The sequence below is a fragment of the Cariama cristata genome, unplaced genomic scaffold (genome assembly GCF_000690535.1).
Source record: "Cariama cristata isolate BGI_N322 unplaced genomic scaffold, ASM69053v1 scaffold4885, whole genome shotgun sequence".
Taxonomy (NCBI): domain Eukaryota; kingdom Metazoa; phylum Chordata; class Aves; order Cariamiformes; family Cariamidae; genus Cariama; species Cariama cristata.
Genome location: NW_009619207.1, coordinates 187,112 through 199,565, shown reverse-complemented (window position 1 = coordinate 199,565; position 12,454 = coordinate 187,112). Strand labels below are relative to the sequence as shown.

Genomic DNA, 12,454 nt, shown 5'->3' with positions numbered 1-12,454 from the left:
AAGACTGATATTACTTGGCCACTGATTATTCCTCCAAATCCTTTGTCACTGAATAGAAGGAAGGAGCAAGACGTTGCTTTCAGCTTTTTCACAGAGCTTATAACTTCTAAAACAAGATTGCCAGGCTTCTGTTCAAAACAGACCCAACACAGTATCTCCAAGTCAAACTGGAGACAACCCATGGGAATTCATCTCACACCAAGATCAAGGCACCAGCTACATTTGTCTTAAAAGGACTGAGAGCCCAGCTTCTGGTGTTGAAGAAAACTCAAGAGGAGGATGACAAGGTGGGCATGACACACAACAATATGATTTAGTTATAGCTCCAGGAAGACTAAAAGGACTGTCTCTATCAGGCTGAAAGGGTGTCACACTAGATCATCAAGATAGTCATTCAGAAACCAAGACATCCTACAGGGAGCATAAATCCTGTGCATGCTGGAGAAGTTTCCTAGCTGGCATTAAATCAGATGTTAGAAAGAGACTTAATTGATTTTTCTTGCTTGGGATAACAGTGCATAAACAGGAATGGAGGTTACAGGGAAGTATTTTGTGGTTAGTATTTAACTGGCCAGCAAATTTGATGTTTATTGCTGTTATATGCTTAACATGACTATTTTTATGTGTTCTGGACATATTAAAAAGAATCACTTTTATGAACTTCCTTTGTTACTTTATGAGCTCAAAGAAAATGTCAGGTAGTTCTTTCTCATGACAGAATTTGCTGTCTCCTCCTGCAGAACTTATTCACCCATGACCCCAATCCTCTCTGCCAACCTGAATTTTAAAGCAGCCTTCAATTTGGACTTGTCAGGTTAAATATCATCACTTACATTGCAGGATGACCTATGAGCTTCCAGCATGAACTAAATTCTCATTGTCCCAGACACTCTGGGGATAAACCTAAAAAGTAGTTCTGTGAGAGCGCTACCCAAGACACATATACCTTGTCATATACCTCTTCCAACGAGGTGGGACTCGTCCCCTCCAGATACAGAAGTCTTGCAATGAAACAGGGCAGGGAAGCCAGTGCAACGGCAGGATGGATGCGTGTTCGTACCTGTGCAGGAGGGAGGGTCTGGTTGCCAGAAGAATCTGTTTTCAATCTGCACACAAGTGATTTTGGCCTCCCCTTGCAGAGCATATCCTGGATTACACTGGAAGATGATGGAGTCACCTGCCTCTTTGCTGTCACCACTCCGGCTCCCATTCTGGGGAATTCCTGGGTCATTGCAGGAAGTGGCAGTGGAAACTGAAGAGTATTTTAAAAAAAAAAAAAAATTTATATTTAATACAGGCTTACAGCACTAGCTGTACTTAGACTCTGTCCTTAAACCCATATCCACGCGATGACTTCATCCTCCATCTCTCCTCCCTTCAGTATCCCTTAAAGTTGCCACACACACGAAAACTGGCTTTTACTTTGCGCTGAGCATCTGCCACTCCAGCTGGTAAAGGCTCTGGGGAATGGCAAGTTCAAGTGCACTACACAGAGTGCAAGTTTGATGTATAATTGTGCACATGCATGTTTACTTAATAAGTCCAGACATCCACTGATCTTACACGGCATTTTTGTACAATTCTGTGTCAGACATGCTGCAAAATAAAGTAATCCGCTAGCACTTTTCACTTCCCCTGAGTGGCAGAGCAATTTAGCCTTTAGCCCTGTGAAGCATCAAACCTGACCTTTCCGAAACGCACGCGTTTGCCTCCCAGGCTCGCTGCTGTGCCCCTTGGAGGTACGAGCTGACCCCTCAGCTGGGGGCAGGCAGCACAGCTTCACTGCTGACGGAGCTCAAGGTCTGTCAACACTACAACTACCTAACAGTACGAAAGTCCTGGAGTAATAGAAGTTTTGCAAGCTTATATAGATCATTAAAGTTCACAAGATCCAAAACTGTATACTTCTGAGCTTAGGTCTGACTACTTAGTCACACCTTGTGAGCAAAGGCTTTGAGCAGGAGCATTCAACAAAGACCAGCTCCGTATCAGGCAGCGGAGCAGAGCTTATTTCCTGCTAAGTTGATGAGAGTCTATTACACCTAGGCAGTTTACAGAAAGCTCTTCTTAAAAGAGCCAGAGGAAATCCCTCTCTCTCCCCCTGTGCAACTGAAGATAAGGAAGTTAGCCGCCCAGTCTGGTCCTTCCTGGCAGGCTGAGACATGGGACTGGCAAAGAAAGAGGACAGCAGAGCTGTGCTGGGTGACACAAAGCTCTCCCTCTGTCTTGGTCATCCCAGAAGGTCTGATACCCAGCACAAACTCTTCCCAAAGAGCTGGCCTGCTCTCCCGGCCATGCAAGGCATCCCAAACAGAAAGCTATGGGCAAAACCTTGGGAGAGACAGAATGAGCTCTGATGCTTAGACATGTCAGAGTCCCGGGAAGGTCGTATCATCATTCACCCAAGAGCCTCCCTGTTCACTACCATCTCCAAAATAGGCATCTGCTGGTTGGTTACTGGACATGACAGTGAAGGCCTGTATCCCGGAAACCTCTGTGTGAATGTTGGAGTACATTATCCTAATATAATTGAACCTAACGTGTTTGCGAGGCTGAGTCTTAAGTAACAGCAGCCAGGACGTCGGCAATGACAGGCTGCAGTTGCATTACATGTAGTGCTGCCGTGAGCAATGACATCCCTACAGCCGACAGAGCTTTTTGCGATCTGCATCTCAGGGGATCCAGTTTGAGGAATTTTAAATACACTTGGTTTTCAGAGACCACTGACCAACTGCTCTCAGAACGCCTGGGGGAAGTTGCCTGCTTACTGGTCTCTCTAAGGGACCTGTGGGAATGTGGTGGAAAACATCTGTAATTCCTTCCTGTGTATTCCACAATGTACTGCTCCACATCTTGCTGTCAAGTTCACCACTGTGAAGGTGACTGTAGCAGAGGGGAGCACACAATTCACCTGCATTACAAGGGCAAAATACAAGAGTTTTTCTCTATCTGCAGAGACTGCACCCAAATGCGGTAGAGCACAAATGGCTGGAAGACTGCACAGTTCTTGCGATCGCGTTCAATACAGTGTCATTTGCTCACCATCAGTACTTTGCAGATAGACCTGAAATCACTTATCAGCAAAGCCAGGTTTGGATAACGCTGAGGAAACAATGTAAAGCCTACCTGAAAACTGAACAGCAAAGCCCTGCTTGCTTGTGAAGAAATCAGTGTTGAACTGAAGAATGACGGAGTTGAAAGTACTGTGGACATCACCGGGTAAAGTGGACCCACTCATCTCCTTTAGGAGGATGCCGTTCTCCACCGGACCATCCCAGATCCTCAGCACATCGTGGAACTCCTCGGTGTGGAAAACCATGAAATGGAGCCTGTGTGGCAAAATGAACAGGCAGTCAGATCACAAACTGAGCTCTGATTTTTTTCCTAAAAGGATTAGAAATGTGATTGGTACCAACCTAAGACAGCTTGGCCCGCAAGGAATGTGTTCTCCCCTGCTATCTGCAGCTCTACTTGGACAAAGTACTTTAGCCCTCTAGCAAACTTCATCTGTCTATAAAACCCAAGATGTCTTAGTCGCATGCCTCCCTAATAAAACACATCCATAAACAAAAAACAACTGAGTCACAGACACTAATGTTTTCTGAATAGCTGGGTCCTTTCTGGTGTTCTCTCCTGAGCCAACAAAATTACTAATCTCTCCTAAAAATCTTGAGGAACAAGGTGAAGGTCCAAAAGCCCATCGTGGGCAGTGGAAACGTCCCCAGCCAGAATATCACAGTTGGTTTTACACTGAAGGTGCTCAGACATTGCAACAAGGAGCTGTCCCACAGACAACAGGCTCAGTCCAGGACATACAGGACACCTGCAGCAGAGAGGTACAGGGGCTGTGAAGGAGAGGATGGGGGTTTGTCCATAGGTTCACTGAGCTCTGTAACAGATAAACACAGAAGTATTGAGAAACTTATTCTAAAAAGAGAATTAGCAGAAAATGTGCTGGGGTCCCTTCAAGACAACTTACATATATTCATCCAATTCACACATTGTCCCTATGCTGCACACAGCAACAACCCTGGCTGTCCTTTTGCCTTTCTTAGTGTCCTGCAAGGAACAGCTTATTGTCAAAAGGCAGTATCTACTGATAAAATGCATTGATTTTTGTTACCTGCACTCAGATCAAAGAATTTGCTCCCGGCACCAAGCTAATCTTGTGTATCGGGAGAAAAAAAACAGGAAAGGAAACAACCAACACCACTCTTAATTAAAACAGCGTCATGCTGGAAAAGAAATCCTTACTCGAGCGTTAACTGCCCCGGAGGTTAATAAAAAGAGGCAGAAAAGGGGGTGCGGGAGGGTGGCACATAGGTGGGTGCAAATTCTCAATGCTGGATTGCAGCACCTCTGAGGATTTTGACGTGTTTTACAAAGTTCTGGATATTGCAAAACTGTATCTACATTAGCTAACAGAATAAATTCAGCAAGAAAAAGAGAAGATGCGAGGCAGCATGGTGCCTCAAATGCGAGGCAAAATCCACAACAGGAAGGGAAGGGAGAGAAAACAGAAATTAAGAAACTGGCGACTGGCAATGAAATTACACTGTGCTCTCAACACGGTATTTACTACAATGCTCTGAATGCACATTTTATTTCCTTACTCTGTGTATTTTACAGTTTTGTCTGCCCTGGAGAGAGGGCTGCAAGACCTTCAGCACATACGGCAAATGCTCCTTAGTCCTGACCTGCCTGCAGCAGTAATCCACGGAGCTCTCGTCTTTCGCTTTTAAGCTAAATCAGGGCTATGTCGGTTTGGCACTTCCACAGAAAATTCCACAGGGAAAGCCCAAGATGCTGGCAAGAGTCGTCATGGCGCAGAAATTCACTCCAGAGCCTGCACCAGCGATGGACCTAAGGGGATGGGAGAAGGCCAGAAGTTCCTCCCATGCCCGGGAGAGGCCTGGCAGCACCCTGGGACAGGACAAACTTGGTCCCAACATCAGTCCCTGGTGGGATGCTCCTCTCTGCCCACCCTGGGCTCAGGGGATGTCACACTGCACTTCTCCCCACCAAACCAACCTCTGTTGGGGACGGATGCGAAGCAGATGAATCCAGGCTTTGCAGAGAGCTTTGAGATCTTCCAAGATCAGAAGTACCATCTAAGCATAAGATACCGCCGTTATTATTGTTACACCCAAGGGAGTTATCAACTAAAGGCTGTGATACATCAGGGTTCGGTCCCTTTCACTCCTGCTCTTAAAATGCCAACGGAAGAGAAGGCATTTAATTGTCTCTGTTTTTCATTGCCACGTTATCACTGGGGGAAATACCATCTGACACAATAAAATCAGGCTAACGCAGGGTAACCCGAGGTACGCCAGTTTGAAACAGGGACAGAAATCTATAAACCGTACTGAGAAAAATCTGCAAAAAATAAAACAATAGGTACTGCACTTAAAACTCTGACAACTCACGGAGGAAAACAAGGAAGCATTCACTTGGCTGCCTTCCCATTTATCCGGGGCAAACATAAATAAATCAGGTAGAACCATAAAAGGGGGGCGGGGGGGAAACCAAACCAAAACCCACTGCAATGTACTCAGCAACAAAATGATGTCCACAGAATCTGACAGAAACAAAGAGAGCTGAACATCAATCTACCTAGCAGAGACCTTGAGCAAAGAGAAAAAAAAAGCTAGACTCAAGGAAAATACGAATGGATCACAGCAGAGCTGTTCTCCACAGGTGTGTTGGCCTGATTACGTTTGCTCTCAGGTTAACTGGTTCCAGTTAGCTAAAACTGCCAGAGCAGACCATTGCTGAAGACCTTGGAAACAGGGGGATGCTGCCAGAGACCTACCTGGGTGGGGGGGGCACACCCTGGAACTGCCACCGCCCGGGAGAGCTCACCACCCGCTCCCGTGGGACCACGGCTGCCCACAGTAACTCACTCCCCCCCTTCATTTTTAAGAGACGACTTGCAGGCAAGGCTTCACCACAAGGAGAAAGCCTTAGCATGACAACCAGATGACACAGGGCAAGGCACGGGCTCTCCAACGCCAGTTGGTTCAGGAGTCTACTGGGACACCTGATTTTATTAAGAAAACTGGTGTGGAGCAAATCAATCTATTCAATCGGCACACCCATAACCAAACAGCATGATTTTTCTATCAGCCTGATTCTATTCCCAGCAGGGCTTCATTTAAGACAAGGCAGAGGCACTGGGTGTAGCAGACAATGGAGAGGAGGAGAGTTTTACTCTTGCACGCTGACAATCCCAATTACATGCATGAAAGTGCAGCAAAAAGCGAATTAGGAATTGTGGCTGTATACATGTATATGTGACAGAGGGAAAGTTCTCCCAGCTTCGCAAGGAGCAGAGAGGAGGAGAGACCAGCTCTGCACAATCTTTGGTGAGGCATTTAGCCCCAGCTCTTCAGAAATCGCCCCCACAACCCGACTGATTGACCTGGGGCTCCTTCTGCTGACATTTCCCACCCAAGTCCTGGCCGTCCCAACCTGGTTCTGCTGTGCAAGAGGATGGGCTCCCCTCTGGAGCTGCCCTCAGCAGCTGAACGCAGCCTGACACACCGGCCATGCCCCACGCCTTGCACCAAAGCCGCAGGGCTTTCACGCTAATAGCAGCTCGCAGGGCTGCCCGCCCTCTCCCTCCAGCCCAGAGAGGGTTCTCAAACTTAAAAGCTGTTAAATGTTACATCCGTAGAAATCTCCATGGAAGCAAACTGGAACATCCCAGTATCCTCACTCATATTTCTAGATGAGACTGTGAAAAACGGACCCTGTCAATACAGCACCATCCATTAAACTGGGACGAGCAATACCAAGAAACTCTCTTCCGACACGGAGATCACTGTTACACGATGCAGCGTCACCGCCACTTCCAGTTGCCTATTCACTGCTCTCAGCTGTGCAAGCAGGACTCGAGGGCAAGTTTCATTCATTTTCCAGTACACCCTCCCACTTCTTCTTTCTCTCCCCTGAGTCTCACAGATAAGCCAAGTCATTTTAGTTGTAATTTTATGTGTGCGTGCATGCATGTGTTTGTACACGCACGAAATTAATCCTCTCTCAAAACGCAACCCTTTAACTTCCATAGCAATAATGTGCAGACTCATTTTTCTATCTTTCTCTCCTTCCTCTCCCTCCCCTCGTTCTGTGCAGATACAGCTTTATTCAAAAAGCTTTGGTGATTAATTTTAATGTAAGTTATAAATGAGAGCTTTATACAATTGTATCATGCGTGAAGAGGATTATTTTTCCAATGGATTACCATAAAAATGAAGTTACTGAAAACGTGTGCTCTCAACTACCCAGAGATCATCTGTTCTGTTTGAGCTGCCAAATAAAGGAACAGAAGAAGGGAGCTTTCAACTCTGATGAAAGGAAGGGTCACAAGGTGTATTACCATACTACTGCCTGGCATCACTTCATTTCAGTCTTGGCCCCTTCCAAGCCTCTGGCTGATCCCGCAAACACAAGCCTATAGCTCTGCTATTTTGAGTACTCTTACCGAAGCAGAGAGAGATTACACGTGAGAGTGAAATTCACTTGCTGAAGCAGTCTCTGGATGAGGCAGTCTCTTCTGTTTTTGCCAGGGGGAGGAAAAAGAGAGGGTGTCTCTCATGTCTACTTTGTCCTATAAAAATCTTTGGGTTCTTCAGAATCTTTTACAGGAGAATGAAAAAGAGGAGACTTCAACTGGAAGTTGCCTGGGCAGGAATTAAGCTGCATTGGCTGTGCTCTTTCTCCTGCGTTCACACCAGGAATCATCCATTACTGAACCAGACTGAAAAGCAGAGCTAATGGAAGGAATTTCTGCATTAAGTAAAAATGAAAATACTGGACCAAATCTACCTCCAGCATAAATCCACTGACTAAAAGCACCACATAGTTCAACATGATTAAGAGTCTCTGCTGAAGAGATGACTGCTGACACAGCAAGGAACCTACGGTGAAGACAGATCAACAATGAAGGAGTGCGGGACTGGAACAGCAAGAGGTCTTGCGTCAGCACAGAAATGGGGCTGACACACCAGCTAACAAGCATTAGAAATTATGATGGGAGATGGTGGGAGAAGAGGATTATTGTTGAACAGACCTTATAATCTACATTTCTCCTCCTCAAGTCCCATCACTTAGCAAAAACGTTACTTGCCAATATACTTCAAGTTTTCTGTCAAAGACGGCTTTACCTGGACTGAAATACGTAGGTACCCACAGAGCAGTACCAAACCGGCTCGGCAGGGCTCGGTCAAACTTCAGCATGGGAACGGTGGTGAAGCCGCAGGGATCACAGAGCAGGAAACTGCCTGGGTTTTGCTGGTGACTGCACCAACTTTAGAGCCAAATGTTCTCAACACCTTGCTTATCTAACTGCCAAATTCACATAACTTATAAACAAATTACATTTCAAAATGCCATTTTCCAACAGGAAAGTGGCAACAGGACAGTAAGAGAAGTCAAAGGAGCAGAAGGAGAAAATCTTGGGTCTCTGTACAGACCAGATGTTTAGAAACTGTCTTGAATCTTTCCTTCAGGAGGATAATTACATTTTATGCGTTCTATTTATTATTAAAACAAAAAACCAGTGCAATTAGAAGATGAAGACTAGGTGCTGTGGTCTCAGTTTTCCAGCTGTCCACTCACATCTGGGGACTCTCACACCTGACTGCTCATTCTCACAAGTGTAACGGGACAGCGCTCATTCCTTTCAGTGTTAATTTTCTCTGATGAGAAATGAGATGAATGAAACCCGTAACTGCCTTCCATTATCTTGTCCTGGGATGTGATCTTCCCAGCGATTTTACGCATAAATCCCGATTTTAGGATTATGGCACTTGGACACCTGTTAAACGTTGTTGGGAAATTCAACACTAATCTGGTGGAAAAGGTTTGTTTCTGAATATATCCCATTAGGGAAAGGGGTGAAATATAAGTGTATGTCGTACATGCACGTAAAAGCTCTCGGATGTTATTTTAACACGGTAATGCCGTAGCCAGCAATAGCACATAATCGGGTGTCACCACCCATGGCACAACAGCTGTTACAGGCACAGGCCAGACAGGGCTAAAAAGCTTAAGAGAAAGGAGAAGTGATGCTGCTTCTGGCCAGCCTGGCAAGGAGATAAACCCGCGCTTGTCCCTTCATTTGGGATTCTCAAAGTGACAGGGCATTCTCTCTACTTGCCTTATTTCGATATGTTTCTGGAAAAATAAGCTGTACATGGAAAGAAAATCAAGCTACAATAACCTGGTCCAACTCACCCTATTGTGCAACCAGCTTCTGCCTCTATTGTCCAAATACAATTCAGGTTATGATCGTAGGGTGTTGGGTAGCCAGGAGACAGTATCCGTCCTGACGATTCTCCTTTGATAGTGCCTCCACACTCAGCTGAAAGAAACATATGGGTTAGCGAGAAGATTCAGGACATATTATGGTTCTTGCCTGGCAACGATGCAAATCTCAGCCTACGAATATAACAGGGAGTATTTCTTGCCATTTAAAGAGATTTGTAAATCCTACAAAACAAAGATAAAGAGAGTAATTTAATTCAGCTAAAAGACTGAGTTACCAGAGTAACTCTGTATTTCTGTGCACATTCCTAACATCTGACATGCTGTCAAAGCCTCCCTCCACCTTTTGACTTTGTAGAGAGTAAAGGCAGAGCTTGCCAGCATCCCGCTTTCCCCGATTCACACGTGGGGTGAAAGAGCTCAATTCTTCTGCTTGTATCTGCAAAACTACTTAACAATTCATCAGTATGCTAAAATGAAGAAGTCAACATACGTATGTATCTGCTAAATGAACTTCAAAAGAACGTCAGGATTTTGAATACATTTGCATAACATAACTGCTAAAATTCTCTAAGTTTCTACGTGCTCACACAGACACAGCCATTCATATGTGATGTATGTGCAGCAAATAGGGTAAAGGTTAAGAAGATGCATAAATCACATAAATTTGTCTTTTTACCTCAATAATCAAGGCTGAAATTCAGCAAAGAGTTACTACATAAAGAATGGTCCTAACGCATGGGAGAACACAGAATGTCAACGTCTGATCACATCACTTGTAACCATGAAAGCAGCCTTCTGGTTGCAGAGATCTCTCAGAGGACTAAGCCTGTAAGAACTTCGCTATGTCCTGGAAACACTAGCTAATTATGAAGTTGTCAAGTAACAGACCAACAGCACTTCCTTTAGACACACAAAATCTAATATCAGAATTTTCCAAGTAAGAAGATATCCTTCTGGAGAGTTCCAGGTAAAAGGGAACTCAGGACTTAGCTAAGACAAGACTGAGGGAATTAAAGTGCCTGAGGATCCGGAATCAGATGTCGTGTAGCCTTCAAATAAACATGATTTTGAACTGTCAAACATCTGGACACATGTTGATGTCTGCCATTATCAGAAAGCGTCACTCTGTTTAACACATTCAAGAGAAAGGACAAGGATGGGAAACGCAGCAGTCTCCTTGCCGTGAAGCAAGGAACCTTGTCAAATCTGTGCTGAGAGCACAGCGTTTTATGTTAAGACTGCTTGCAGAAGTCTTGAAGAGATCAGTGCTCTCAATCTGAAGATGCCTTACACAGCACCCTTACCATGGTCTTTATTATGTAGATGGGTGCAATCACTATCAGAGTTATCATCATATGTATCAGCAAAAGAGGAAGAAAGGGCACTCAGTGTGATGTCCACAAGCAATGTACTTGCTAGAGGATGTTTTAAAAGCAAGAGCTGTCTCACCTACACAGGTTGGCAGGGGTTGATCCCAAGCTCTCCGCTCCCCTGTCAGGCAGACCAGCACCTTGCTCCCTCGCAGGGTATAGCCAGGGTCACAGCTAAAGGATACAGAGCTGCCAGCAAAGTGTCCCTCATCGTGGACCTTGTAGCCGAACTGTGGGATGCCAGGGTCCTCGCATTTAATGAGTTCAAAACCTGAAGAAGGAGAAACAGCATCTGTTTTCATCAGATATTTAACAGCCAGGAGGTATTAACACAAGGTCAGGTTAATATTTTCTTCTTAAAATCATTTGCTGGAGAGAAAACACACCATATTGGAAATTACTTTTTTAAAATTAACATTTGAACAAGATCCCAGAAATCTGGTATCTCAGCTTCGGTCCTGAGTTTCTGTATCACCACTGCCCCATTCACAACAGAAAAGGTTTGCTGGCATAATCATCCCCCCCCACTCCAATTCTACTTTAGACTGCAAGATCTCTATGGAAAGGACTGTTTCCTCCGGTCCTGCAACTGTAACACCAACACACACCATTACACCTCAGATTCCCACCTCACAAGCATGCGGGCCTAAGACTTACTAGAAAATTGCAGCTCAAAACCTTTACTCGTGTTCTCACTGTTGGTGATGAACTCAAGCCACATGCTGCTGGAAGTGCTGTTTATGCTGGTGCTAAGCATTTCGGAGCGGGTAAAGGAGCCCAGCAGGCGAGCAGAGCTATTGCTGCCATCGTAGACCTGGGAGGAACAAGAAACACAGACTGGAAAATGTATTTTATTTGCTACTTCAGGGACCAAATCATCCACGAGTGCAAACTGGGACAGCTCCTTTGAAGCCAGGGAGATTATCCCAACTAAGAGTCTGACTTGACGAGACTTCACGATGCTGCTCAGTGGAGGAGCAGGATTCACACCCCGGAGGATCTGCATCCTCCTCCTCCTTCCACCTGAGCTTACACTGCACTCAGGGACGTGTTTTCTGAACTCAATTCTCTTTCTAAAGGCGCATCACAGCTATCGGGAAAAACATTTTCTTCCTACGGTGACTCATGGATGTGCCTTGACCCCGCTACTATTTAAGAAACACACAAATGGTTTTGGTGTTTTTTTCTTTGGTTTATATAGCATGATTCTCTATGAGGATAAAGAGCAACATCTCACTAGTGGAGACTGATAGTAACTTTCCTCAGGAGCTGATGAGAAGTTGATGACAAACCTGTTGAGAGAGCATAATTTCTTTCACAACAAGTATATTCTTTGCATTAGCTGGAAATCTCTCTCTCTTTCCATTCATTTTTGAGCTGAAAATATGTGGATCACATCTATCTTGCAGTGCAGAATTGTGGTACTTAAATAAGGACAGAGGCGTTCTCTGGGAAGATGGCTTGGCACCGCAGAACACATCTTGTAATATTAATGCCTCCTACAAAACCATTTCTTTGTGGTTAATAGAAACTCAGCCTGGATTTGTCTCCTCCTATATAGAGTCCTGAAACTTGTACATGCAGATTAATCTAAGACTGGGAATGCTGAAGAGCTTGATTCTGCATTTAAATAAATCCATTTTTTGAGACAAATCAGCCTTGACTCTTAAAAACACAAAAATAATGCTAAGAACCTCGCACTTCCACATGTGTTAACAGTTTTCTCTATACCACTACGCAGATAAGAACTGAAGTTTAGCTACAAAGGAAGAACCCCTGCCATTCCAATAAATCTCTGAATCTCAAGGAAGACT

General features: G+C 44.9%; 1 protein-coding gene across 1 annotated transcript in view; it reads right to left on the bottom strand.

Moving 5' to 3' along the window:
- LOC104162428 (CUB and sushi domain-containing protein 2-like) overlaps positions 1-12,454 on the bottom strand; it is a gene marked incomplete at its 5' end in the record, with an annotated part of 281,493 nt that overhangs the window by 83,704 nt on the left and 185,335 nt on the right. The window contains 5 exon segments of the mRNA XM_009701143.1: positions 1,061-1,252; positions 3,127-3,329; positions 9,238-9,364; positions 10,720-10,911; positions 11,298-11,454. Of these exon segments, the coding sequence (XP_009699445.1) occupies positions 1,061-1,252; positions 3,127-3,329; positions 9,238-9,364; positions 10,720-10,911; positions 11,298-11,454 (871 nt within the window).